Genomic DNA, 25,173 nt, shown 5'->3' on the forward strand with positions numbered 1-25,173 from the left:
GGCTGGGAACAGACATCGCGACTCGACCAGCATCACGCAAACATCACGGGCGTCGATGTGGATTCAGGATCCAGATCCAGATTCAGGCCAGATTCAGGCCAGATTCAGGCCAGATTCAGGCCAGATTCAGATTCCAGATTCAGATCCAGGCCAGTCGACGCCACCAGCGAGCCGCGCCTCTCGATGATAGCCCGTTTGGCAACCCACATAACACTCGTCAACGCCGTCCAGGTCAATGTCCGGCTTAATATTACACAATGGCGCCCCCGCAATGTCGTCTGGGAAGACACACACGCCAACGATCTGGCAAGCGTGGCGGAGCATGTGAAGCGATCAAAACTGAATGATGGACAAGTGTCACGGTGCGTGTGGGGAAAGAACAAATCAAAGTACAAAAGGAGGAGGCGGGGAAGTTGCGAACATCAAAAGATCACAACACAAGGCTTGCGGGCAATGTCAATGGGAAAATTTGGGTGGAGTGAAGCCCCCGCCCACAAACGGCGCTATCGAGCGAGGGTGATGTGTAGAGGGAGGAGTGTGCCGAAGCCAGCTGCTGTCTCCGTCTAGTTCTTCTCGTTGTCGCCACGGAATCGGTGGTAACCGTGTCGGTCGCGCTGCGAGAACTGGATGAAGGTGCCAACCAGGCCCAGGACGACGGTGCCGGCAAGGAAGCCGTAGACGGCCGCGGTCGAGGGAGGGAAGCCACCGCCGTTGAAGAAGGCAATCGTGGTCTCCTTGAAGCCGGTGCGGGCAAAGACATCAACACCGAAGGCGACGGCGTAGGCGCCGGCAAAGGACGTGGCCAGGATAAAGACAGGCTTCTCGGCAAAGAGGGCAGCAATGCCAAAGACGAGCATTGACACACCGAGGATGATCTTGTTCCAGAGCTCGTTGGGGGTGATGCTCTGGGGAAGCAGGGTGATGACGATCATGGCGAGGACGAGGCCGAGCAGGGCGCCGACGGCAAACAAGCCGAGCTTGATGACGCAGCGGAAGAGGAGGGCAAAGATGATACCCGAGATGGCGCAAACGATCAGGAAGATGATGTCGCGGTGGGTACCGTAGATGGTGGGGTTGTTCATCTCAATTCCGGTGAGGATAAGCAGGGCAACGACGACTGGTGGCGGGCGAGAAAGGCAGGCGTGAGATGCTTGAATGCACCGAGAAACCGCAACGGCGCCCGCTGGGTGCAGGCGGGAGACTTGCTCGCTGCTGTCACAGCAAACCGCAGCGATACAGCCGGGTCGTTGGCAGCATACACAGGGGCCTCGCGAGGATCACGCCGCAGGAGCACAGATACATACCACCGGTGTAGAAGCCACTGATGGCCAGGATGATAGGGAAGACTCGGTGGCCGAAAAAGACCAGGACGACACCAGAGGCAATCAGGAGAGCAGCCAGGATACCGCTCTGGATGTTGAGGGACTCGAAGGCTGGATAGATCGGTGTGGCGCGGTGAGGTGCGGTGAGGTGAGGTGCGGTGAGGTGGGATGAAGCATGGCAGAGCCAGGATCAATATAGGGTATACGCAGGCGCATGAGGCCACGGAGGAGCAAGATCGCAGAAAACACTGGATGGGACTGGCTGCTTACTCGAGACGGGGTGGGTGATGGCGCTGGTGGTGGTGTTGCTGAAGATGGTGCTATCGGCTGGAGACAAGGGACGCAGACGAGACTGATCAGTGGCGGCTGCAGATCCAGATGTAGGGTCCAGAGGGGACAACGCTCGTCCAGGCCACCTGGACGGATGATGATCAACCAGAGCATAGACGTGTGCAGATCTCCGAAGACGATATGCAGCCGCAGACGATGATCTCGTGGCGTGCTGCTTATCGGTGGCGGAGAAAGAGAGAGAGAACCAGGCGCGGCGCTTACCGGAGGAAACGGCGTTCAAGTTGGTGGGCTGATGGTACGGGACGGAGTTGCCAGGGGGAGAGGCAAAGGAGACGCCCTGGGGGTTGCCGAACCGGCTGCCGAAGGCCAGGTTGAACGAGTCAGAGCGCTTGGAGAGGTCGCTGGAGGCCGACGGGGCGGCGCAGACCAGGCTCAGACAAGCAACGAGCAGGGCAGCAAAATGCAGCAGCTTCATTCTGGGCGAGCTAGTGTGGGACGGAGCCAGTAGAGGTTTGTGTATGGGGCGGGGCTGGGAAGAGCTGGGTCTGGAGGGGGGGGGAAGTGTCGACAGACAGACGAGCGGCTGGATCGGTGGGCGACGGGAACGAGCAGAAGAAGGCGAAGGAGGTGAAAAGACGAGGATTAAAAGGGCACGGCAGCGGCGGGACATGGTTCACAGCCACGGACACGGTGCAGCGGCTTGGCAGGCACCGCCCCCGGGCGGGATGTATGGACGGGGGGAGGCGAGGAGCGAGGGCGGCGAGAGCGCCAGAGGCAGCACCGAGACGCCGCCGAGACGCACCGCCGAGATGCACCACCGAGACGCAGACACGGCCACCACGCGGACCCGTTCCACCCGACCCCACAGACCCGCATCCTCGACAGTGCCCCTCCAGATGCCGAGACATTGGCCTTGCTCTCGTCCTGGCTGCCAAGAGCTTGCTCTTGTCACATAGGCAAAGGCCGACACGCATCGGCTGCTTGGCGATGCGAATAAACAAGCATGGGCGGGACGAAGGGTATTGCATACCGTGGACGAAGAGGGCTGCTGCACGCCAGGGCGAGAAGGATCGCAGCCAGCGCCAGGCGCGCTGCCCGTCCATCCAGGCAATCCGGGTGTATATTGCTATCCTTCAGGCCGCGTCGGCTCGGGGACGGGCGGCTGGGGGTTCGCTGCCAACGACAAACTCGTCGCCCGACAGCACCACGGCCGCTCCGGCACCACCGCCCTTCCATCGGAGCATCGGCCCATCGCAGAGCATTCCCTCGGACTTGCGTCCGCCAACGGTGGCCTTCTTGACGACCACCTCCTCGCCGTCGACCGTCACGGTTGTGCCGATCGTCGCCACTACGACCTTGAGCCCGACCTTGTCGACGTTCTTGGCGTTCGTCACGATCGTCACTAACTTGGACGAGTCGACGCTGTCGTCGTCGAGATCAAGGTCTTCGTCCGTGAGCTTGATCTTGAGCTGCCGAAGCTTGGTCTTGGGAATGGCTTCCGTCGCCACGACCAGGCCGATCTGGAAGCCGGCATAGGGCGAGACTGCCTTGGCTTGGCCACAGGCGATGCACTCGGGGTCCTCGGCTGTGTTTTCCTGTTCGCACTCGGGGCAGACCCAGTCTTGCGTCATGTCGGGCAGTTCCGTGGGGTGTGTTCTGGATTGGAGCGAGCGATCCGCCAGCACAGGTGCAGATGCAGATGTGGATGCAGACGTGGATGCAGATGTGGATGTGGATGTGGATGAAGATGCAGAGCACGGAGACGGAACCAGAGATCGGGGCTGGGACGGCGTGGCTTGGGGCTGCGCGTTTCTGGGTTTGATCTGGGGGATCGCTGCATTCCAACACAATCGCGATGCTGCCGAACGAACCGCCTGCAAAATGGCCTTCTCACCACAGAGGGGGCGGCGTCTGGCAAACCTCGACACCCGGCCAGTGCCCTGCTCGTGAAATTGACAGAGTATCCTGTATTGTTTTCATTCCCGACTTCCGAATCGAGCGAACAGGTAACGAGGAGGACAAAGGGCTGTCCAAGGGAGGCAAAAGGCCTCCCCGGGCAGTCGAGAATGAGAAGAGCAATTAGAGCATAGGATGAATAGGCAAGGGGAAGGAGGGGAGGAGGAGGAGAGGAACAGCGGGGTTCTCTGGACCATGAACAACAGGTCGTCCAAACTGGGACAACGACGAAGACAAAGGTAGAGAGCCGGAAGACAGAAACACAGCAGGATGGAAAGAGGAGGAAAGAGTGAAAAAGAGAAAAACAGAAAAAGAAAAGGCAAAATCTAGCTTACAAACAGGCTCGCTTTCGCATCCAGGAGAGGGAAGATGTGTGAGAGGATCAAAGACGATGAGTCAAGTCCAAAGAGAAACGAAAGAGATTCGGAAGAAAGAAAGAAAGAAAGAAGAAATAAGAACGAAAGCGGCACGGGAGGTGTCATGAAAACAGGGGTGGGAAATATCATAAACAGGGTCTTTTAGAATCAAAAACATGCAACGGACATGAAACCACTATTCGGCTGTAGCTGAATCGGCATTTTTGCTGCTGCTGCTGTCATTGTCGTCATCCACGCTGTTTATTTGTTGCCTCAGTGAAGTTGTGCGATTCTATCTTGCATGCAAGCCGTCTCTTTCAGCTGCGAGAGAGGGAGAGAGAAAGGCTGTGTGGTCGGTTGGTCGATTGATCGATTGGTAGGGTCGAGTGGCTGGGCGATCGAGGTTGCGGCTCAAACTGCCCTGCAAGAGCGGTGCGGCGATCTAGAAGCGCGTCTCGAGAGTGCTGGGCGAGACAGGGGAAGAAAAGGCCGGGGCGGTGTCGGGATCGACGTAGGACAGGGGGAACACTCCCGAGAAGCCGGAGCGCCAGTTCATGCCGAGACACCAGCCATCGGGATAGCTCTGGTAGATCGAGACGGGGTCCTGCAGATGTGCAACAAGGCAAGGGGAGATGGATGCGAATCCATGGTCAGCATTGGACACACAGCGACCTGAGCGTCTCAGGGTCGTCACCGCAGCCAGCAACACATGCCGCCGATGCTGCAGACGCCCGAGAGAGAGCTGAGAGATATGCGACGGGACAACACAGCGTCTGTGCATCGTCACAGGGTCCGCATGAATCCTGGTTGTGGCTGAGGATCCAGAGTCCGGCGATTGGTTCGCTGGTCATGATGGCGATGGTGATTCTGTATGATGATGATGATTCTGTATGATGATGATGATGATGATTCTGGATGATGATGATGATGATGATTCTGGATGATACCCTCCGAAGGAACTGCCACAGCGATCGCTTTGCCACTGACTTTGGTGCTTCCTTGCTGCTTCCTTGCATTGATGCCACATGCTCAGCGACGCCACAATGCACGGCTGCCTCCTCTTGGGATTTCCTGTCATGAGCGGCAGAGCAAAGCTGGAGAACAAAGCGACGGCAATGTGACTTACGCCAATGCGGAGGGCCAGCTCGTCGGGCTTTCGAGGGGCATAGGAAAATTGCGACAGCTTTCTGGCCGAAAGCTTGGGGGTGACGCTGGATCGCTTGTCGACGGGGGTGGCGTTCTCGGGGAGGGAGGCGAATCGGGGCGAGGGCTCGGGGCCCATAAAGAGTCGGGACGATCGGGAGGAGCGGACAGACTCGCGGTTCTTTCGCTTGAGGGTGATGTCGGTGCTGTCGATCAGGATGGGCGGGAGAACAGGCACCTCGGGGGTGACAATCGAGAGGCGCTTCGAGGCAAACTCGAGATCGCCCTTGGACTTTGAATGCGCATCGGTCTGGGCTGCCTTGTGGACCGCCACAGCCAATCCGACCACGACCAAGACGACGCCGGCAAAACCACCGGCCAGGGAGATGTAGTATGAATCCATGGGTTCTGATTGTTGTTGTTGCTGTTGTGGGGGGGGGGTTGTTTTCTATAGATTTGCTAGTGGCCGAGCTGCGGTTGAGCTGCCGGGAGGCGGGGGTAACATTCCGGATGGGAAGAGATCGCAAAGCGCGGATGAGTTAAAAGGTTGAGGGGATGGGCCAGAACGAGGAGGGCAGCAAAGGCAAGAGGGGCTGGCAGGCAGATCTGCCACAGACTGTGCCTGGGTACTGCCGCGCAAGCGAGGAGCAGACGACATACAGGCTGCGAGTCGGGCGAGTCCCGGCTGCCGAGAGACCGAAATAGGCGATGAAAAGGGTAAGGAAAAGGAAAGGCTGAGCCAAGCCAGAGGGGCCGGTGGATGCTGTAGGGGGGAGACAGAGACAGACGACAGGAGCAGGGTCTGCAGCAGCCTCGGTGGAGGGGCAAGTTACCTGCTGGACGGGCAAGTGGACGGGCCTGGGAAGAGGGAGAGACGGATGCCCAGGCAAACACAGAGGCAGAAGACGACGGGTGCAAAAGGCGGCAAGAGAGCACGCAGGGCAGAGGCGACCAGAAATCGATGCAGCGGCGAGCGAGGCCGCGGGCGAGAGGGCGGCGCCCGTCTCGGCGAGAGTGGCGGCGGCTGCTCAGGACTGTTGCGCGCCTGTGCCCGCTGAGCTGCCGGGCGGGGCCGACGCGTCTGTGCGACACGGGCACCCGGCACTCTGTGTGCAATCTGTGTGCAATATGTGTACAATCTGTGCGCTCTCGGTGCGCTCTCTGCGTGCTCTCGCCTCTCGGCAAGGCGCGCCCTGACCAACGCGCAGGGGATCCGCGTCGCACCGCCGTCGCCGTCCGTCCCGATTCGGCCAGGCGCGTCCATGGCCCCTGCGCGCACAGAGTCTCCGGGGCGCACCGTGCGCGACGCGGTGACCTTTGTTTGTGCAAAGCCACACGACCCGGCCTTTTCCCACATGCGCTGTCCTTTCGCCGTCCATGACCCGCCATGACGCTCGCTGTGCAAGGATTGCCTCTCAAGGCGGCTGTATTGCGACCTGCCGGCCGTCATGGCCAATATGTGCGTCGCCAACCTGTGCATCGCCAACTTGTGCATCGCCAACTTGTGCATCGCCATTATGCATCCTGCCGCCGTCGTCTCGCTGGACGACCAGAGCTTCACAGATGAATCTCCTCGACGATGCTCATGGGCGGTCCGCCAACGAAAAAGGACCCGGCAGCCAGACCCGCCAGCAGCGACAGAATGATCGACACGTTGAAGGTCATCACCAGCATCACCAGCAGGAAGCCAGACGCCGCCCCAAAGAACCGGAAGAACGCCCGGAGCAGCTGGACGTTGATCCACTCTGCCAGGCGCCGGATGCCGTTCGCGAATCCTACAAACCCGCGCTGGAGATGCTGTCCCAGGCCTTGCGGTTCGCCAGCAGCGGCCTGGGCGGTCTGGCCAGCACCCAGCAGCGGCTCGTTCTCGTTGGCATCTTCGGCCTGGTCGTCGTAGGGATCAACCAGTCCAGCTCGTGCTTCGGCTCCTGCGCGGCGCCGAGCCTTGTCCTGCTTGAACCAACGGACCTCGAGGCTGCGGTGGCCGTACAGGAGCATCTCGTAGAGGAACGCCAGCGCAAACACCGTAAGACAGGTCACCGACAGGCCGTACTCGGTCCCAGGCACAACCCAATCAAAGACGACATAGTCCATCGTGTCAAAGTGGAGGTACGGCTTGAAGGACGGGCGCGGCGGCGGCTTCTCGCGCGGGCACAGGCCCAGCTCGGGGGTGGCCTTGCACATCTTGAAAAAGTCCTGGCACTCGGCCTGGTCTGGCTCGGCCTTGCTGCACAGGACCGAATAGACTGCGAGCGGCTCGCAGGTCTCGATGTCGGGCGAGGGCAGGCACGTAAGGCACGCCAGCGGCGGGTTGACCCGATTCGAGTGCTCCGAGCAGATCGTCGACACATGCTGCTTGACCGGCTCTGTGAGCGGGAGCGTCGCGAGTCCGGACTCGTTCTCGCACTGGCGCACCATCGAAAGGGGCCGGCATACCTGCACGTATGTGCGGCAGCCCCGCAGCCTGGGCGAGTCGCGGGCGCAGATCGACGACAGCAGCGAGAAGGGGCTGCAGAAGGGCTCGTTCTGGAGGGTGCTGTTCAGCTCGCATGTGCGCTTGAGGGTACAGCCTGCCGACCGGACAACCGAATGAACGGATAGGCAGAGCAGGCGGTGGGCCGATGCGCAGAGCGTGTGGTGGATAAACCGGCAAGATAGAAAAGACGGATGAGTTCGATGGACGTGCGGACGAGCAATATTGGCAGGTGGGCGAATTCACAAAATGAATGAGTCCGATAGGCGAGCTGACACTGCGCACCAAAGAACGCATGCGGCTGGGTCGATCGGCAACGGGCGAATGCAACCGCCGTCCACAGGAGCGCCTCGCATCTCGCTATCGAGTGCCGCCACCAACCGCTTGGCCATGCTGTCACCGCCAACCGGCTCCCAGGCACTCTAGTCAACTCGAAGGAGGACACCTCACCTGCAAGGGCTGGCGACGTGGTGCACGCATCCGTGAGCATCGGGTGGATCTTGAAGTCCGGGAGGATAAAGTCGGCGCACTCAACCCGCAGCGGGTCTGCAATGCAGTCGGGCGAGTCTGGCTGCGCGACGGCCGCGGCCAGGAGCATGGCGGCTCCGAGAAGGACTCGGAGGAGACGGTTCGTAACCATGGTGGCGGAAGCCGTGTGTCGGAAGGTGAGTTGGCGACGAGGAAGTCGGGGCCGAGTCGAGTTGAGTCGAGTCGAGTCGAGTCGGTGGGCTGAGTCGAGCCGAGTGTGGCTGCGGATGTGGACGAGGGCGAAGGCGAGGATGTGGATGCGAACGAAGCAGATATGCTCGCAGCCGGGATACACGAGGTCTTGGAGGCGGCCGATAAGAGGCAGGGCTATGGAACTAAATTTGTGCTGGAGCCGGATGACGAGGATCGATGATCAGAGATCGGTGGTTGAGACGGCCCAAGAGGCGAAGCGGGGGATAGGCGGGTGGACGGCGGAAGGGTGGATGGGCAGGCCTGGCCCTGGCGGAGATGCTGGACAAAGGCCGGTCACGTGGAGGCGTGTGCGACTCGTCGCCATTTTTTTTTTTTTGGGAACAACGCCGATGCGCTGCTGCCGCCGCTGGGCCAGCGACATCTGCTCATGGCGATTGCGCCGCTGCCAGCAACCACGCCGCCCATGCCGCCCAAGGAGAAGCAGGAGAGCCTGAAGCGGCTCGAGGCCATGATGATGGCCCAGTTCGGCGGAGCCGTCGCCGCGCTGGACGCAATCCCCAAGAAGAAGAAAACCAAAAAGTCCAAGGGCGCCGCGGCGGAAGCTGCACCCACCGATTCAGCAACACCCGGCTCCGATGATGAGCCCCACGCCAGCGCACCTTCAAAGGCCTCCCCAGCCTCGAACAGGATCGTTGACGACATGAGAAGCGACGACGAAGACGAGCTCGATGGAGACGGAAATGGAGACGGAGAAAGCGTCGAGAGCGATGCCAGCGACGATAGCCTCGATGCGGACGAGCTCGATGCCATCCTTAACTCGGCTCTGGGCCGGAATTCCAGCAGTGCAAGCTCGAGTGGCCAGCGAAAATCCAGCGACCTCGCTTCCTCTGCTCACGATGACCGGGGCCTGAAGCAGAATGGCTCTGCGACATCCAAATCCACAAGCAAACCGTCCAGATCCGTGGTCTCGGCGCCCCAGGTAGTGGTCTTTGACGACCGACAAGCGACTCGGACAGAGCCCATTGCAAACAAGCGGGACTGGCGCACGTTCATGGTGAGTCGTCGTGGATCTCAAGCGCCATCCTGCAGCAACGCCCGACTTGCGATGAATCAATCCGACCAACACCCAAACGAACACGGCCCAATAACCCAATCGACCGGTGCTTTGTCCTCACCCAATGTTCCTTTTCGTCTCGGCCGCGCTTGACAGTCCTCGGATATCAAGAAAATGATGGAGGAGCCCAGCAAGAAGAAAAAGCTATCCGAGGCAGAGCAGAAACAGGACGAGTACGTTGGCAACTCAGGCGCCTGGATGCATTCACAACGCCCTCACGGCTCGTTTCCATCGCTCGTCGCATGACCACATATGCTCGACGCCGAAGGCTTCGGTGCAAACCTTTGCTGCGATCTAACACCGTCCATCCACCCGAAACATATCTCACGCGCCAATGTACACTGCTGCAACGATGCCCTTGTGATATTTTTCTCGTCACCCCCGACTCTCGTTGCCTTCGAGGACAGAGAGGACGACCAGAACGACCGCGAGCTCATGGATCTGCTCAAGGCCTCCAAGCTGATCGAGCAGTACAGTGCGTGGCTCTGCTTTCGGTGTGCATTTGGATGGCGCCGGCCGAGACGCAGACGCCCTGACATACATGTACCCTCTAGCTGCATCGGAGCTGACCGGCAAGGACAGACGAGCATATCAGCAAAACAAGATGATTGAATTGGGTGCCAAGGTAAAGCAGCTGCTTTCCACCGCATCTCTACCCGGCACCCACGGAGCTGATGGGACCTGTGTCTATGCCACGCATTGCGGCCTTTCTTTGCTTCTCCGCCTCCCGACCCTCAAACCATTGACCCATCCAAACTCCTGCTTCCCACACAGGTCAAGCAGCAGAAAATGCCCCAGAAGATGAAGACGGGGCTCGAGAAGGGACGCCAGATTCGGCAGCAAAAGGCGCTGCAGGAGGTGGGCATACTATCCGTTGCAACACTAGTGTGTCGAGCGGGCTTTGATCGAGTTCCAGCAGCCAGAAATGAGGACCCGGTGCCTTCGAGTGCATTTCAGAACATCCGGCGGTGGTTTGATGAAGGGGAGGGTATGCCGACGGCAAGGTGGACAGCCGATAGCAGCCCTGCGAGTGGCGTAACGAAGCTCTGTGCTCGGATCAGGGACTGATTGCCCATCGCTCTCTGAACATACTCTCTGTTCAAGGCCAAGGATACGGGCATGTATGACTCCTCGCTGCGGCGACAGATCATGGGGCTGGGCGCACCCTCGCCCAAGGAGAAGAAGCGCAAGACAGCCGATCGCGGCATCACCAACGGTGTCGGTCGTTACAAGGACGGTGCCCTTGTCCTGAGCAAGAAGGAAATCGCCAACATCGACTCGATAGGCAGCCAGCGTCCCTCGGCGGGCGGACGCGGCCGCAGTCGCAGCCGCCGCTCCCCGGCTGACTCGATATCCGGAGGATTTGAGGGCGGTGGCGGTCTCTCGAAACGGAAGGGTCGTGGGAAGCCCAAGCGCAGATAAACGGCGGTGTGGCAACAGCGACAGCTTCACACATGCTCGCACATGCCCGCACATGTTCGCAGCAACCGCGCAGCTGAAATATAGATCTGGCTACCCAAAGGTCATCCGCATGTCTCGAGTATATCAACTTTTCCCTTTTACTTGGGGCTTCTTTCTTTCTTGGCGACAAACTATACAACACGACCAAAGGTGAGCGTATCGACACGTAGATACGCGATAAGCGTCCGGGAGCAGACAGGAGACGTTCAAAATACACATGGGCAAGGAGAAGGTGAGACTTGAGAATGGATTCCGAAAGAAGATGGTGGTGGGTATATCGAGGGAGGGAGGGCGATGGCGACCAAAATTAGCTGGGCTGAATAACCCGCAGAGGCCATCGAGCAGCAAAAAGACGTGCAAATAGAGCGGTGGGTGAGTGTGTGCGATGGGTGCAAACTCCAAGAAAGACGAAGGGAAGGGTGGCTGGAGGGATGGGTTGACTTGCTGGCGGTTCGGCTGAGTGACTCGTTCAGCGCAGCGGTCTGTGCCTGCGTCCCCAACAGATCGGCACAAAGCCATCATGGCACGCTGACCGATCTGGCCATCTTGGAGCAACTCGTTCCCATCGTCGGACTCGTGGTACCCGACTCATCTTCGGAAATCAAAAGTGTCTTGGACATGTGTGACCGACAAGAGAACCCATTCCTGCATGATGTTTGGATGCGAACGCCGTCGGTGATTAGAACAATGTCAACCAGTCGCCGTGAGAAAGCGCCACAACGATGCCCGGACTGCTGCGACAGATGCGCAGACTCACCTTCATATTCCTGAGATACTCAGCCCGGACAAACAGGAACAGGAATAGATAGCCCACGCCACCGATCCACTGCACCAGGTCGACAACCGATGCCCAGCCATGCAGATCGGCGTTGTCGTCTGGTCCATTCCCGGTGGTGGCATCGAGAGGAGTGCGCCACCAGTATGGCGGGATGCTGCAGACACGCTGCACCAGTGACGAGTCAGGCTCGATGGCGATCCGGAACCAGGTCATGAGTCCGCGACTGAGAACACTGGGCTCGATCCACCACGCAAGGTAAAAGACCACACCGACAAACAGCAAGATCCGAGAAGACAGCGCCGGCCCGAATCGCCGCCGATACATGCTCGAGCGCGCCGAGGCCGATGCGGACAGGCTCGAGACCGTGGGAAAGGTCGTGATGATGAGCACCATGAGCACCACAATGGGAATGCGCTGCAGGATGCCGAGGAACACGTTCAGGTAGAAGACCAAGGACGAGAAGCGGTAGGGCTGTGACGACACGAGCGGAGGCGGGAGTCCCCAGAGCCGATCGGCATCGATCAGGAAGGACTTGTCTGAGAGCTCGACGGGTGTTGATCTGGGTTGCATGCAAAAGAGGCGAATTAGAACAGCAGCGATGCAGATCGATCTTCACCGAGCCACGAAACCATAGTGTTGCCTGACGACGACGCTCAGATATCCGGGGAGGTCATGGATGGTATCAGAGGGCTGCTCGCAGCAGCTGATGGGCAAGCCACAGAACCATCCCTGGCCACACTTACATTTGCAGCCAAAGCCCAGCCAGGCTCGCAATCCACAGGAGCACGAACGAACATTCCCAGCTGACAGCGAGGCTGTAGACTGCCCCAAGGACGGTGGTTGCCCACTGCGGGAGGTACTCAAGATCCGGTGTCGACGGCCGGAAGCTGCTTGGAGTTGTTGGCCGTGTCAGAACCTCGACGACATCGGCAATTTCCTCCTCGCCGCCTCCGCCGATGGAGAGCGCACGAGGCCGAGGCGCTCGGCGGGTGTTGGGGACATGGGTTGCTCCGTAAACGGACACACGAGGCGGACTACTGCTTGCTCGAGAGCCCAAAAGCCCTGTTTCCTCGGTGATGACCAGGTCACGAGCAGGCTCGCGCGAGAGTCGACCGGCCGAGACAACAGAGGCATTGCTGTCGGCACGGGAATGTCGGCGGAAGCCAGCAGGAGCACGCGAGGCAACCTGGTAACCAAATTGCGGGTAGAGGGCAGCGTACGAGTCCTTAGGATCCCCTGCAAGCGGCGAGAAAGCGGTTAGCACCGGTGGGTTTTGAGCGCGGGAGGCTCGACTTGGACAGGAAGCCGCAGTGCTTACACTGCGATCTGTACTTGAGCTGGTGGAGGAGTGCCAGGGTCATGAAAAGGACGCTGCAGGAGCGTGCCAGCGACGACACCAGCAAGAGACGGGCATCCAAGACTCGTGGATGGACCTCCCAGATCTCGGAAGCGACACCGCCAACGTGGTCGGGGATCGTGAAGGGAGAGTTTGGATAATCAAAGGCGTAGCGGTAAAAGTCGATCGAGAGACTGCGACAGGCGGGGACGAAGCATAGCGGGAAGGGGAGCAGAGAGCGGCAGGGTGAGAGAGCAGCGCTGGAATCGAGTGCAGACCCTTGCAGAGCTGACGACGAGCCCGGCAAACGGCAGGGTGGATAAGCGATAGAAGGGAAGGAAGGACCCAGAAAAAATGAGCCGGCCCACAAAGAGCGGTAGAATGCAAGAGGTGCGGTGGCAGAGGCTCCCAGGCGTCGACAGCCAGGATGACATCGCCGCAAGGCAGAATTGCAGGAAGAACGATGGCGATGGGCAAAATGGCCCAAAGCATAGCACCTCAGCCCAAGAGCACGGCAGTGGCGGCGGCGACGCTCCGGGCGATGCGATCGGCAGCCGGACGACTTACGCAAGCGACAGCGCAAAGAAGCAGGCCACCCACGAGTAATTGGTGATGCTGGGGTGTCGGATCTGGCGGTTGAAGACGGCCAGAGAGCTGTAGTTGGCAGCCACGGTGGCAGCCATGACGAGGGTCATGGTGGCCAGGACAAAGTAGGTGACGGAGACGACGATGTTGGAGAATGGAAAGAGCCGCATGATGCCGTCATGACCAGGGCCAGCCCAGACAGCAGAGGCCAGAGTAGCTCGGGAAGCCCAGGGGTCGCTGGAAGGCGACAGCAGGCAGTTGGGCAGCGGTGAGCCGCCTATCCAGTCCTGGAGGAGCATCCAGCATGGGTTTGTGTCATTCCCGCATGGGCGACGGAGGGAGGAGCCCAGGGCAGAGAGCATTGCGGCTGAGATCGCAGGCGTATGCGACAACGTTGGTGAGTGGGTTGAGTGCAGGCCGGTTGGGGACGCTTGGGGCGAGACGCAGTGAGCGAGCGCGAAGGGCGACAGACGAGGGGCGACAGACGAGGGGCGATGGAGACGACGGAAGAAGCGGGGAGAGAAGCCGGGAGGAAGAATTGCTTGCACCGGGAAGAGGCAGGCCAGACGAAGACGCAGCAAAAGACCGCAGCGCCCAATGCCCGGCAGGAGGAACTCATTTTGGCCAAAAGCGGCGGCGACAGCACGCGGAGGGGGAGAGAGCCGGGAACCCGAGGGCAGAGCAGAGCACACAGACGAGGACGGGCATTGGAGAGGGATGGATGGATGGATGGACGGATGAATGGATGAATGAATGAATGGATGAGTGAATGGATGAACGAATGGATGAACGACAGATATGGTGGACTCGGCATACAGTAAGCATCGGCGGTGCTTACACCGCTCTCGGTAGTGCATCCGGCACCAGCCAGGCACTCTGGGTCCCGCTGGTTGTCGTCGGGAACAAGATGCGGCCATGTCGGCTGCGTTGGGCTGGTGGGGGAAGCGACGAGCGGCTGGTTGTTCCCACACGTGCGGCCGCCCATCCATCGATGCAAGTGTCTGTCCATATCGGCAAGCAAGCATTACTACTGCGACCACCACCGTCCCCAATCGCCGGATGACGACGCTGTGGCCTCGTCTTGGACGCACGGTCCTCTGCTCGCCTGTCTTCCAGACACTTCCTTCTCGGGATCTGCGACTGTTCGGCATCGACGAGTCCACTCTCACAAAGCTGCTCCTGGATCCCGAACCATGCAAGACAACGACGCCGACCCGCCCCAGCCCATCATCGTCATCCCCGAGTTCAACATTGAGATCGACGACGAAGATGGCGACTTTGAAGGCAACCCCGACAACGAAGCCGTCCCTGCCATCTACTCGCAGCCGGCGCCGGCCATCGAAACCATGTACACGCCCAACGCCGATGGCGAGGCTGAGCCCATATCCATGAACGCAGACCTTGCAATCCTCAATGAGCGCGTCGACACCACCCGTCGTCCCGACCAGCCTTTTACCATATCACGACGAGCCAGTGTGCTGGGCCCGATCGTCAAGGAAGACGAAGTCAAGGTGCCCGACGCCGCCACCATCATGAGCGCCATCGCCGCCGTCGAAAAATCCCACAGGAAGCGGCTGAGCGAGGCCATCGAGATCCCCGAGAGTCTCCGGGCTGCGGCAGCCGAGATCGAGCGCTCCAAAGAGTCCCAGAAAAAGTCCCTGGAGACCCAGTTTGCGATTCCGACCAACATGACAGGTAAGAACCGTCCGAGGCCATCGAGCATCCATCCGACTGCCACCCCAAGTGCGATAGTGCCTCTCGGACGAGCATCGGCCCAGACTTGGCCCTCATGTCCTTCGCACTGTGACCTCGCAAGACCTGGCCAAGTTCGAGCTGCATCGGGTCAGCTCCATGAACGTGAGCGATGCCCGAGCCATCCGCGCTTCTCAAAACCTCCACACCGACTCCTTCTCCAAGCCCGAGGGCCGCGCTTTGAGCACCGCAGAAATGTACCCCGCAAATCAGAACATCTCCGGCACCGTCTATTCCAGCGAGGAAGTGGTCGGGAAAAACTATGTCGAGAGGGGCGCCCAGATGTACGTGACCTTCGATGCCTACCGCTTCATCACCAATCGCATCCTCAACATGAATGCCTACTCCATCAACACCCTCGAAAACTACTACAACATCCTGCTGGAGAAGCGGAATATGGACGACCTCCAACGGCGCGAGCGGGTTGTCCGCCGGCTCTCGGGCCTGGAACGGCGGGCGAATGAGTTGTCGGTCGAGTGCAAGAAGCTGTTCGAAGCCAGGTGCGCCCTTGAGAAGGAAATGGTCGGCGTCCAGAAGAAATGGGAGACGGTAGGCCAGCCATCTTGAGCGACCCTCGATGCGAATCTCAACAGCAGAACGGGGATAGAGATTGCTCACACGGTGACAGTAATGTGCTTTACCCAAAGCGATTCTGTTGGGCGGCGATGGAGTCTGCTCCCTCACTGCGAGACTCAGTGACCGTCGATCATCCACCTACAGACGATCCAGATCCTGCGAGAGCTGATGCTGATGAACACCCATCTTGCCGAGCTCAAGGTCCAGTACAAACCCGAGCGCATTCGTGGATCGCAGTACCTCGGATCTCATGCGAGTATGTACAGCGGCAGCAACATGAACTTGGGCAAGGGGACCTCGAGCCAAAGTCAGCTCGAAGGCTTTGGCTCCACTGGCGCAGCTCTGTCGAGACGAAAGAAGGAATCCGACAGCCCCTCAAGCCATGCCGGCGGACTGGCAAGCGGCTTCAACATCTCAGGCAGCCGACAAGGAAGCTACTCCCACAGCCGGCAAAACAGCGTGCAATACAGCCGGCCCAGCAGCCGCCAGGGCAGCCGAGTCGGGAGCCGGCGACAGAGCATCATTGGGGAGCTCGACAATATCCAGGAGCAGGCCTCCAGGGCGAATCTCAAGGGCTGAGATCGCATCCCTCCTCCAAATCCACCGGCGGCCATTCTCTGCCCAAGGTATTTGTATTTGTATTTGTATTTGCGTTTTGTTCAACTTGCGGTCAACTCCACGGCGGCTCAATGCAGAACAATCAAAGACCCATGTCGCCACTGATGATCATTTTGGCGAGAGTCTCCGTGTCCGAAGTTGGAGCGGCCGAGGCGCTCTGCAGTATTTCGTTCTGGCGATCCACAATGAAGCGGGGCAGCAGCGGGTGGTACTGCGTAAATATGCCCGCGCTTGAAGAATCTTGGGAGTAGCCGTCGGTCAATCAACCAGCGAGCCAGAGGTCAGTCAGCCACTCAGCCACTCAGTCAGTCGGTCAGCCACTCAGTCAGTCGGTCAGTCGCTCTAGCGATCGTGCAGTGAGTCCACAGCGACGATACTTTGTTCGACTTGCCAGCGATCTGCGCATCAGCCCCAAATCTGACAAGCGACAGTGTGTGGGGGCGTTGCATGTTGCGGCATCGCATGTTGAGACACAAGTCTACATACCTGGTCTGGGCCTGTTGGCATAGAGCGCCCCGATCTGCCAGCCAAAAATGCACCCCAGAAGCGTGGGAACCGCGCCGTCGAAAGAGTACGAAGAGAGCAAGACATCAGTGGTTTGGTCGAACTCTGCTCTCAATACAGAGTCGCGCACAAGTGCGGAACAGTAGCCCTGACCAGAGATGATGTTGGTGAGGTTGCAGACGACGGCGTTCCAGGAGACGCCGGGGCTGCCGTGTTATTGCGGGGCAGCGCTGTTCCAAACGACGTGGAGATGGTGGGGCGTTGTGGCTGGGGGCCCTGAGCAGCTTCCGAAGGACGACGATTGAAGAACATGGTCTCGAAGGGTGGTGCTCGAGCGTCGACGGAGCAAGAGCGATGATATCGGGTGGCGGATCGACGGCAGAGCAGTAGCAGGGCAATGGCGGCTGTCTGCGTGGGCGGAAAATCGCCCAGCCGATATGCCAAGGTGCGGCCAGCTATCACAACCCCTTTGGATTCATCCAGAACGCACAGGCGCCGTGATTGGGATGGGCGGGTGTGCTCTGCAGGAGCGGCCTCTTTGGCGCATGCTGTCCTCCGTCCAGCCATCCCTCCGCTGCACATGGCTCCAGACATCTTTCTCTGCATCATCTGCGCTCGTTGGCCGGGGTACTCGTCGCTCTGGCACCCGGCCGTCTCATGCAAATCGATCCCAACCCATCTGCCACTTCGCATGTGTCACATCTCGGCCACATCTCGGCCACATCTCGGCCACATCTCGGTCGCGTCTCGGCCACCTCTCGGCCGCGTCTCGCTGACATCAGCAGTCGCTCCTGCGCAGCACATCCACGTCCAGCCGCACCGTGGCCGGCCAGTGCGCCGCGGGCTTTCTTTTGCGTTTTCGAGACCAAAGTCACAGGTCCGGAACGCAAGCACCAGCCGTTTGCCTTGACTTTTGTCGCCTGCGAGTCCTCTGCTCGAGCCACCGTCTGCCGCCCCGGATACCGATAGTCTCCTGCATCGCCATCCCTCTGCGAAGAAGCCGTCATGATTGTCGCTCGAGCTGCCCTTTCGCGAGGAGTCCCCGCCCGCTGTAAGCAACTCCCTGGCTGGTGACTCACCGGCGATTCCCCAGCACCTCGGCGGGCCCTGTCCCCGCTATCGCTGGTCTTGTTTGTCGTCGGCGCTTTCCGGCGATCAGCCCATATCGCCAACGATACCATCGGCGGAGTGATATCCTGCCGAATAGTGTGTCGCCATGCAAGTTGGCACCCGTCCTAGGCTAACTGTCCGTGTCTTTGACATTGCTTTGGCTGTCTGTGGCCGGCGTGTCGCTCTGCAACACCCCCAGTCGCCTTCCAGAACCCCATCTTGGCCATCCAGCGATCTCGGTATGTGCCAGTGAGGATCCGACAGGTGTGCTCGACTCTGGAGCCTGTTGCCTAGCTCGTGCTAACCGTATGCAACCGGAACCCACCTCCCGGCCGACCATTCCGGACCATTCCGGACCAACCGACACGGCAACGCCCATATCCAGCTTCAACACCTCCAACGTCACCCGCGATGCTGATAACGGCAAGCCCACGCTCCAGGTCGACGCTTTTGCCCGTTCCCAGCGCCTCGGCCGCCCCAGAAGCCCTCACCTGGACATTTACCAGCCCCAACTCACCTGGGTCATGTCCGGTGCCTTCCGTGTGACTGTGGTTCCCATCGGCCTGGGTATGCGCTGATCTGTCACAACAGCCTTCGCATCGATATCTGTCGTGTGCGTGCGCCGATAGGCCCTTCAGACCTGCCATCGGCTTCGTGTTGTGTCCGCAGCGTGAAGTCGGCAACGACACAAAGTCGACGACATTCTCACATCTCCTGCTCTGGGTCCGCGTTACAATCAGGCTTCTATGCTCTCTCTGCTCTTTACGGCATCGTTCCCTTCGACTCTGGAGCTCTTGCTAGCGCCATCCACTCCCTCCCCGGCGCCGCGATCCTGCTTGGCAAGGCCGCCGTTGCTTTCCCAGCCACCTACCACGCTCTCGGCGGCATCCGCCACTTGGTATGCGCTGGCTCCTATCTGTATTAATCGCTTTGCGGCGGCAGCTCGTGATTGGTGCTTGGAAGTATCGCTGCATCGTTCATTTATGGTCGCTGGAGCCGATCTCTGACGCATCTGCCTTGCTCTCCCTTGACTCTCAAATCGGTTGGATAATGCGCCCTGATGCAACGCTCTCTGACCACGACGCTCGACACTGGATGCACCCGATACAACCGATCTATCGATTCCCCCGATGCGCATATTCACCAACTCACAAATGCGGCTGCTATGCTGTCAACGCCAATGCCAACGCCAATGTCAACGCCAATGCCATCGATCGACTGGCTATGCGTGTGGCTCGTGGCTCATTTGCATTGCCTTTGTCTCCTCCCATCGCAACTATCGCCGTAAAGCTCTGGGACACTGGATCCAACCTCACCATTCCCGGCGTTTACCGAAGCGGTTACGTCGTCCTGGCCGGCACTGTCCTCATTGGCTCATACCTGTGCACCCTCTAAGCACGTGGCCTCTCCAAATCAATACACCCTCCTCCCCTTCGCACTTTATTTGCTGATCTGTCGACACAGTCCCCTTTCAGATATCGTCCTGCTGTGTGCGCATGGAGCCAAGTGCCAGCGGAATCCCACCCTGCCAAGCGGGAACTTGCTTCATTGAGATGGTCCAGGACGCTTTGGTACCTTGGCACTCACCCAAAGAAGCCAGAGTCGTGTGGCCACGATGTGCGAGCCGATCGTCGTCGCTCACAGACATCAACCTCGACCGTCGGTGTCCTTGCCTGTGTGATGCTCTCGGATATGTGCATTGCATATATTCAGAGTCATGCTGGATGGGGTGTTGTACAGGATGGTGATGAGCCATGTGCGCCAGAATATTCGCACTCAGCAGTGCGGTCACGATCGCAGCTCAAGGCTTTTCGTAGAGACGGAGGTCGCTCAGCTCCCCAAGCGTCCGGCCCTCGCGCTCGCCGGCCTTGACGATGCCCATGTTCTCGAGACCCACCCAGGGATCGCGGCCGCCGCCCCACTGCAAGAGCTCGCGCCGAATGAGTTCGCCGTTCTGGCGCCACTCGGGGCCAAAGACCTCCTTGCCCTCAAAGTGGGTGTTCCAGATGCGTGAGGCCCACAGTCGGCACCACAGGTACGAGTAGTAGCTGGCTCCGTATGAAAACAGGTGCGAGAACTGGACCTGCCACGCTGTTCCCGGCGTGAACGGGATCACATGGATGCGGTCGGTGAGCTCCTGCAGGATCTTGGTCGTCGAAAAGCCAGGGTCGAGCACGCCTGTGGAGTGGTAGAGCTGGTCCAGGATCGCCATCCACAGCTGCTGGTGCACCTCGAGCGACTCGAGGGCAGACTGGTTGAGTTGGTACGATTCGAGAAGCCCCAGCGGCAACGGCTCGCCGGTCTTGTAGTGGAAGGCAAACTTTTGCAGAACTCGGGGGTCGCGTGCAAGGTACTCCATGAAAATCGACGGCACCTCGACAAAATCGATCGAGCAGCGAGTGCCTGCGATGTGTTGAAAGTCTGTCCGTCCCAGCATAGCTGTGAGGGCGGGGGGGGATCAAAGTGAGTTGGGGAATGTGTGAGCACTAAGCACAGCGGCAGCATCCATGGTCATCAAACAAACCGACAGCGCCAGATGGGCGAGGAATAGGATGCTTGACAACACAGCGCTCCAATGGAGCATGTGGCTGTCATGGCCGGTCTCGATACAAGACCCATCCAAAACCGAGCTGCCGGCACCCAAGGCCTCGATTCGTCAGCCCCATCCCGCCGCTGTTTGACGGAGCCCGCAGCGACTTGATCGCTACTCACAGTGCATGGCGTGGCCCAGTTCGTGGAATAGCGTCTCGACCTCGCCGAGCGACAGGAGCGAAGGAACATTGTTGCTTGGCCGACTGAAGCTTGTTACCAGCACCACAATCGGGAGCTGGTACTTGAAGGTGCGGGTTTCGGTCGCGCCCGACGGCAGTTCGACCGTCCGCGAAAACTCTCGCTCGGCCGCCCGATTTTGCATCACTGCTCGTCCGGCATGCCGGCACGATTCATCGTTTGAGGTCAGCCGCGAGCACCGTACGGTAAAGTGGGCTGCGGACTCGTACTTGCGGGCCGCCCCACTCTCTCGGGCAAAGAGATCGCAATAAATCGTGCCGATCTTGCCGTCGCGCTCGTGGATGACGTCGAGTTTGCGCACATCCTTGTGCCAGGCTTCTCCGGGCTTTGGCGCCACTGGCTGGAGCGAGACGCCGTACAGGGCCTGAAATACACTCGAGAGACCCTCGAAGGTGCGGCCGACGCTAAAGTACGGGGCCAGGGTGTCGTTCGAAACATGCTGTGCCGTTGGATGGAATGGCTCGCCCCCGGGCTTGGCCGTGGCAGCAACAGGGGCAATGAACTGGGAGTAGAAGATACGATCCCAAGCGTTGATGACCGGATTGGTTTGGCCGGTGTGTACGGCCTTGAGCTTCTGCAGCTTCGCAATGTCATGCTGAGCCTTGTGCTTATGTTGCTCCGTGAGCGACTCCAGAAACGACAGCACATTCGCTGTGTGGTGGCATTTCACCCCCAGGGGAAACAGTGCGGGGGTCAGCTCAAACGCACATTGCAACCTGCGGGGCCGAGTCGCCAAAAACCCCAGCCTGTACGGCTACGTTGTGCGTCGACGCTACAGGCAGTGTCATTCGGCCGACTCACCTGGTGTTCCGGCCATCTTATCGACAAGGAACATCTCGGCGTAACTTTTCTTTCCCAGGAACTGAGCAAGCTTGGCCCGTGTCTTGAGCAGGGCCTCGAGGCGATCGATCTGCCTGCGTGAGCCTGAGTTCAAGGCCATATAGACTTTCTTGCGGGTCTCTTCGCTCTGGGCCGACTTGAGGATGGTGTAGGCAGAGGAGCTTTGGGTGTTGATCGAGAAGGTCTTGGAGAAACGCGATCTCGCAGCAGTATCCAGAATTCGCTTTGGGATGCCTTCGACGGCCTTGGACGAGGCGTCCAGGGTGATGGTCTTTTGCGAGGGTGCGCTGTCCATGATAAAGTCCTGGCCCAGCTGCAGGATCTGGTCGTTCAGCTCGACAAACTTTTGCCGGATGCCGTCATCCATCGAGATGCCCGATTTTTCAAAGTCGACGATGAGGAGGGTGGCCACCCGCTGCTCCTCCCGGGACAGTTGGTTGAAGACACTGGGAGTTTCAACGACTCGCTTGAGGCTCTGTGGTGCGCCCCAGGACAGTAAAGGCGAGTGCCGAGAATACCGGGTGAGCGGCCTGATGGATCGCCGAGCCGGCGGGGCGATCCGGTGCTTCCCATCGATGCATCCCGCCTGCCTGTGCTTTGGCCGGCCGGACATGCACCATCACATAGCGCCATACGCACCCGATAGAGGCCTTGATGGGTATTGAGCTGGTTCAAAAAGTTTGCAAGGATTGCATGCGCATGGTTGGCGCTCTCGACGACTCTTGGATCGGGATGGACATTGCGGACGAGCTCGGCACAATCAATGACGGCACAGAGGACGTCCGACAGCCGATCGAGTCGCTGGACGGTCTTGACCATCTCGGCCTCGGTGCGGACCGAGCAGACGAGATCGACTAGATGAACCGCGGCCGCAATTGAGGCCTCTGCAGCCTCGACGAACCCAGAGGGATGGGACAGCAGATCGTATCCAAACAGGCCAGTCGAGGAGCGGTCGGACGAGGCCGCCATGAACGAGGTCCAGTACGATGGATTGTCAAAGACCTTGGCAAGCTCGGACGACTGGGGGCCAGAGTGGGTTGTTGCGAGCCATCGGATGCCGGCGGCTGCAGTTGTTGCTGCTGGAGCACGTAGCCATGTAATGATTGCACTCTGAGGGGCAGCGCGAAGTGTGTGCCGGAGGGATATCGGTGTCTTGGACAAGAGCGTGAGGCCACCACCGGCCATTGACGACGACGACGACCGCCTGAAGAGGATCATAGAGAGGCCCGGAATTGGAGGTGGTCGAGATCGGTGGGCGGCGAACCGAGATCAAACAGGATGGCCGGAGAGAGCAAATGAACAGAGGAGCAGAGAGCCCAGAACGCGAGCGGCAAGAGAGGAAAAAAAAAAAATGGAACCAAGAGAAGCGCGGGGATGGCAATTGGTCGCTGAGCGTGGGAACTGGAGTTGTGGCTCGGTGCGGACCAGCGGTATTGCTGCTGGGGCTGCTTGCATCGAGACTCTGCAATCGGGCTTGAGCAAATACCGCCATTGCGACCACATCCAACCGGACTGGGCAACGGGCCGACAGTGCAGCAAATGGAAGCCTCGGAAGCAGCTCCCGCCGGCATCTGCGGGTGTTCACAAGGATACAATATATTGACGGTGCCAGCCCAATCGACCCTCATCCGCGGAGCATACAGTTTCAGCACTATTCCAAACGGGTCTTGCGTCCGCGCTGGCTGATCGCCGTCTTCAGGCTTGAAGCAGTTCATGTTCGCAAGCGAAAGCTGGGGATGGGCCAATGAGCAGCAACAGCGTGTCGCTGCGAGACATGCCGATGAGTTGGCTGCAGTGGCTCATATGATTGTCAACGGACGGATTGTGCAATGATCGGTCGCAGCTGGATTGGGACTCCAATCTCGGCTGTCACGACACCAGTCTCGGTTCGTGACGCTTCCGGCCTCGGTCCATCACGACTCCAGCTCGTAGAACCATGCATTCAGATTCCGCATAAAGTCAGAGAGGCTGATGGCGCCGATGGCGGCGTAGGCTCGGTCAACGACCCAGATTCGGTGGACCCGGCCCGTCAAAGTGAGCCGCATGGCATCGGCGATAGAGGTATCGATACTGCAGGTGACGGAGGACTGGTCGATGGATCGGCTGAAGCACTCTGGACCCTTGGAGAGCTTCAGAAACTCAAACACGGTCATGTTGGACAGCATCGCTATCAGCTTGGCCAGCTTGACCTTGGATGCAAGCAAAACGTCGCGCAGATCGCTGATCGAGATGGTGTTGACCAGAATTCCGCCCAGCAGAGGATTGACGACGGGGACGGCGCTGAGATTATGGACCACCATGGCCCGGAAGATGTCCATCACCGAAGACGACATGTCGGCCGTGAACACCAGGCTGGAAACGGGATTGCAGAGGCCGGCTTCGTAAATCGAGATGGAGAGATGCTTCGAGAGCTGGTAGTCCATATCGGAGTGCTGCAGAATGTATCGGATAATGTCGGACTGGGTGAGCATCTGGAAGTGCATCGAGTCCGTCTCGACGCCGTCGACGGGTCCCACAAGAATGCGGTGAATGCCCTTGCTGAGAGGCTCCAGCATACGTCGGATCTTGTCGTGCGGAGAAGCCACCCAGAGGCTCTTGCCCTCATTGGTTTCGCCAACGACCAGCATGATTGAGATGGAGCTGAGGGACTGGTTGGACATTGTTGTGGATGTGATATAAACGACAATATCCAAGATCTGGAGAGAGAAGGCAAGATCGTTCCGCGACCGTGTCAGCAAGCGGGGGCATGACGGTCCGATTGGCGATAGTCTCGAGGCACTTCGGGTCGCTCGGTTACAGTGCCGCAGGCTGGGCTTTGAGGCTGCCCAGTGGAACCCAGTGGAACCCAGTGGAACCCAGTGGAACCCAGTGGAACCCAGTGGAACCCAAAGTGAAAGCGGTACTCACGCTCACGACGGCAATGTATTGCTTTTCGTGGTCGATTGTGTTGGCCTCGGTGGTGCCTGCCGAGAGCCAGTGGCCAGCCTGTCCCCAGATCGGGATGGCTGCATGGAGAAATCCGGTGCGAGAGGATCAGCGGCTGCATCGATCGACAGGGACCGCGTCATGCAAGGCTGGCAGGAAATGCTGTGTGGGACTCGGATGTGCAGACCTGAGAGACGGTGCTCCGACATGAGGCCCAGGACATCAGCAACCGACGAGGTTGCCGGTGCATCAATGAGCTGGCGGTGCGGCTTGTTTGCGGAATCGAGGATGCAACTGAGGTCTGCATCGACGATGGGAGAAGGGAGTGAACTCATGAGTCTGAGTCTGAGTCTGAGTCTGGTTTGGATGGAAGGAGGGTTGCAGCGATGGATGTGGGATGATGAGCCCAGTGCGAGTGGGGAGAGTTACAGGCACATGAGAACATGGTGGGTGACGGATATATAGCCAGCACTGCACATGCTTCGTCACAGCGCATGCAGGCCAGCGATGTTGTCCGCTGGGGACAGCCGGCTCGCTCTGGCGGACTTTGGTCGGCGATCAG

At 59.4% G+C, this 25,173-nt stretch overlaps 10 protein-coding genes across 10 annotated transcripts; 3 read left to right on the forward strand and 7 right to left on the reverse strand.

The window, feature by feature from the left end:
• Positions 1-85: 85 nt before the first annotated feature.
• BJ171DRAFT_489505 (uncharacterized protein) lies at positions 86-2,301 on the reverse strand. Its single transcript, XM_053109493.1, has 4 exons — positions 1,875-2,301; positions 1,593-1,649; positions 1,305-1,433; positions 86-1,117 (listed from the first exon to the last, which is right to left on the reverse strand). Exons 1-4 carry the CDS (start codon positions 2,281-2,283, stop codon positions 564-566), a joined length of 1,149 nt encoding a protein of 382 aa, XP_052970685.1. The 5' UTR covers positions 2,284-2,301; the 3' UTR covers positions 86-563.
• Positions 2,302-2,633: 332 nt separating this feature from the next.
• On the reverse strand, positions 2,634-3,448 carry BJ171DRAFT_489506 (uncharacterized protein). Its single transcript, XM_053109494.1, has one exon. The coding sequence runs from the start codon at positions 3,242-3,244 to the stop codon at positions 2,747-2,749; it is 498 nt and encodes a 165-aa protein (XP_052970686.1). The 5' UTR covers positions 3,245-3,448; the 3' UTR covers positions 2,634-2,746.
• A 919-nt stretch (positions 3,449-4,367) lies between these two features.
• On the reverse strand, positions 4,368-5,471 carry BJ171DRAFT_577708 (uncharacterized protein; the record flags this gene model as incomplete). The annotated part of the gene is made up of 2 exons (XM_053113832.1): positions 4,368-4,529; positions 5,052-5,471. The coding sequence occupies 2 exons, from the start codon at positions 5,469-5,471 to the stop codon at positions 4,368-4,370; spliced, it is 582 nt and encodes a 193-aa protein (XP_052970687.1).
• A 1,061-nt stretch (positions 5,472-6,532) lies between these two features.
• BJ171DRAFT_489511 (Ctr copper transporter family-domain-containing protein) lies at positions 6,533-8,472 on the reverse strand. Its single transcript, XM_053109495.1, has 2 exons — positions 7,992-8,472; positions 6,533-7,638 (listed from the first exon to the last, which is right to left on the reverse strand). Exons 1-2 carry the CDS (start codon positions 8,179-8,181, stop codon positions 6,626-6,628), a joined length of 1,203 nt encoding a protein of 400 aa, XP_052970688.1. The 5' UTR covers positions 8,182-8,472; the 3' UTR covers positions 6,533-6,625.
• A 157-nt stretch (positions 8,473-8,629) lies between these two features.
• BJ171DRAFT_489512 (uncharacterized protein) lies at positions 8,630-10,937 on the forward strand. Its single transcript, XM_053109496.1, has 6 exons — positions 8,630-9,276; positions 9,433-9,509; positions 9,744-9,811; positions 9,891-9,961; positions 10,111-10,194; positions 10,441-10,937. The coding sequence occupies exons 1-6, from the start codon at positions 8,650-8,652 to the stop codon at positions 10,756-10,758; spliced, it is 1,245 nt and encodes a 414-aa protein (XP_052970689.1). The 5' UTR covers positions 8,630-8,649; the 3' UTR covers positions 10,759-10,937.
• A 448-nt stretch (positions 10,938-11,385) lies between these two features.
• BJ171DRAFT_577711 (uncharacterized protein) lies at positions 11,386-13,666 on the reverse strand (the record flags this gene model as incomplete). The annotated part of the gene is made up of 5 exons (XM_053113833.1): positions 11,386-11,442; positions 11,555-12,134; positions 12,319-12,811; positions 12,894-13,105; positions 13,479-13,666. 5 exons carry the CDS (start codon positions 13,664-13,666, stop codon positions 11,386-11,388), a joined length of 1,530 nt encoding a protein of 509 aa, XP_052970690.1.
• Positions 13,667-15,223: 1,557 nt separating this feature from the next.
• BJ171DRAFT_211046 (uncharacterized protein) lies at positions 15,224-16,649 on the forward strand. Its single transcript, XM_053106364.1, has 2 exons — positions 15,224-15,797; positions 15,969-16,649. The coding sequence occupies exons 1-2, from the start codon at positions 15,348-15,350 to the stop codon at positions 16,401-16,403; spliced, it is 885 nt and encodes a 294-aa protein (XP_052970691.1). The 5' UTR covers positions 15,224-15,347; the 3' UTR covers positions 16,404-16,649.
• Positions 16,650-17,822: 1,173 nt separating this feature from the next.
• BJ171DRAFT_489518 (uncharacterized protein) lies at positions 17,823-19,499 on the forward strand. Its single transcript, XM_053109497.1, has 5 exons — positions 17,823-17,997; positions 18,256-18,295; positions 18,442-18,623; positions 18,797-18,954; positions 19,347-19,499. The coding sequence occupies exons 1-5, from the start codon at positions 17,952-17,954 to the stop codon at positions 19,449-19,451; spliced, it is 531 nt and encodes a 176-aa protein (XP_052970692.1). The 5' UTR covers positions 17,823-17,951; the 3' UTR covers positions 19,452-19,499.
• Positions 19,500-19,857: 358 nt separating this feature from the next.
• BJ171DRAFT_419564 (uncharacterized protein) lies at positions 19,858-22,655 on the reverse strand (the record flags this gene model as incomplete). The annotated part of the gene is made up of 4 exons (XM_053107396.1): positions 19,858-20,495; positions 20,769-21,497; positions 21,648-22,161; positions 22,326-22,655. 4 exons carry the CDS (start codon positions 22,653-22,655, stop codon positions 19,858-19,860), a joined length of 2,211 nt encoding a protein of 736 aa, XP_052970693.1.
• A 562-nt stretch (positions 22,656-23,217) lies between these two features.
• BJ171DRAFT_489522 (uncharacterized protein) lies at positions 23,218-25,164 on the reverse strand. Its single transcript, XM_053109498.1, has 3 exons — positions 24,799-25,164; positions 24,594-24,691; positions 23,218-24,382 (listed from the first exon to the last, which is right to left on the reverse strand). The coding sequence occupies exons 1-3, from the start codon at positions 24,944-24,946 to the stop codon at positions 23,600-23,602; spliced, it is 1,029 nt and encodes a 342-aa protein (XP_052970694.1). The 5' UTR covers positions 24,947-25,164; the 3' UTR covers positions 23,218-23,599.
• Between the last annotated feature and the right edge of the window lie 9 nt (positions 25,165-25,173).

The sequence above is a fragment of the Polychytrium aggregatum genome (genome assembly GCF_025602895.1).
Source record: "Polychytrium aggregatum strain JEL109 chromosome Unknown BJ171scaffold_4, whole genome shotgun sequence".
NCBI lineage: Eukaryota > Fungi > Chytridiomycota > Chytridiomycetes > Polychytriales > Polychytrium > Polychytrium aggregatum.

Coding starts and splice junctions, on each gene's coding strand:
- BJ171DRAFT_489512 (XM_053109496.1), top strand. CDS start 8,650: ATGGCGATTGCGCCGCTGCCAGCAACCACGCCGCCCATGCCGCCCAAG. Junction 9,510..9,743: donor GCAGAGCAGAAACAGGACGA/GTACGTTGGCAA, acceptor CTTCGAGGACAG/AGAGGACGACCAGAACGACC. Junction 10,195..10,440: donor AGCAAAAGGCGCTGCAGGAG/GTGGGCATACTA, acceptor TCTCTGTTCAAG/GCCAAGGATACGGGCATGTA.
- BJ171DRAFT_489511 (XM_053109495.1), bottom strand. CDS start 8,181: ATGGTTACGAACCGTCTCCTCCGAGTCCTTCTCGGAGCCGCCATGCTC. Junction 7,639..7,991: donor CACGTCGCCAGCCCTTGCAG/GTGAGGTGTCCT, acceptor TCCGGTCGGCAG/GCTGTACCCTCAAGCGCACA.
- BJ171DRAFT_489505 (XM_053109493.1), bottom strand. CDS start 2,283: ATGTCCCGCCGCTGCCGTGCCCTTTTAATCCTCGTCTTTTCACCTCCT. Junction 1,434..1,592: donor CATCACCCACCCCGTCTCGA/GTAAGCAGCCAG, acceptor CGATCTATCCAG/CCTTCGAGTCCCTCAACATC. Junction 1,118..1,304: donor CAGTGGCTTCTACACCGGTG/GTATGTATCTGT, acceptor GCCCGCCACCAG/TCGTCGTTGCCCTGCTTATC.
- BJ171DRAFT_211046 (XM_053106364.1), top strand. CDS start 15,348: ATGAACGTGAGCGATGCCCGAGCCATCCGCGCTTCTCAAAACCTCCAC. Junction 15,798..15,968: donor TCCAGAAGAAATGGGAGACG/GTAGGCCAGCCA, acceptor ATCCACCTACAG/ACGATCCAGATCCTGCGAGA.
- BJ171DRAFT_489506 (XM_053109494.1), bottom strand. CDS start 3,244: ATGACGCAAGACTGGGTCTGCCCCGAGTGCGAACAGGAAAACACAGCC.
- BJ171DRAFT_489518 (XM_053109497.1), top strand. CDS start 17,952: ATGATTGTCGCTCGAGCTGCCCTTTCGCGAGGAGTCCCCGCCCGCT. Junction 18,296..18,441: donor TTGGCCATCCAGCGATCTCG/GTATGTGCCAGT, acceptor GCCCATATCCAG/CTTCAACACCTCCAACGTCA. Junction 18,624..18,796: donor TGTGGTTCCCATCGGCCTGG/GTATGCGCTGAT, acceptor CGTTACAATCAG/GCTTCTATGCTCTCTCTGCT.
- BJ171DRAFT_489522 (XM_053109498.1), bottom strand. CDS start 24,946: ATGAGTTCACTCCCTTCTCCCATCGTCGATGCAGACCTCAGTTGCATC. Junction 24,692..24,798: donor GTCGGAGCACCGTCTCTCAG/GTCTGCACATCC, acceptor TTCTCCATGCAG/CCATCCCGATCTGGGGACAG. Junction 24,383..24,593: donor AATACATTGCCGTCGTGAGC/GTGAGTACCGCT, acceptor TTCTCTCTCCAG/ATCTTGGATATTGTCGTTTA.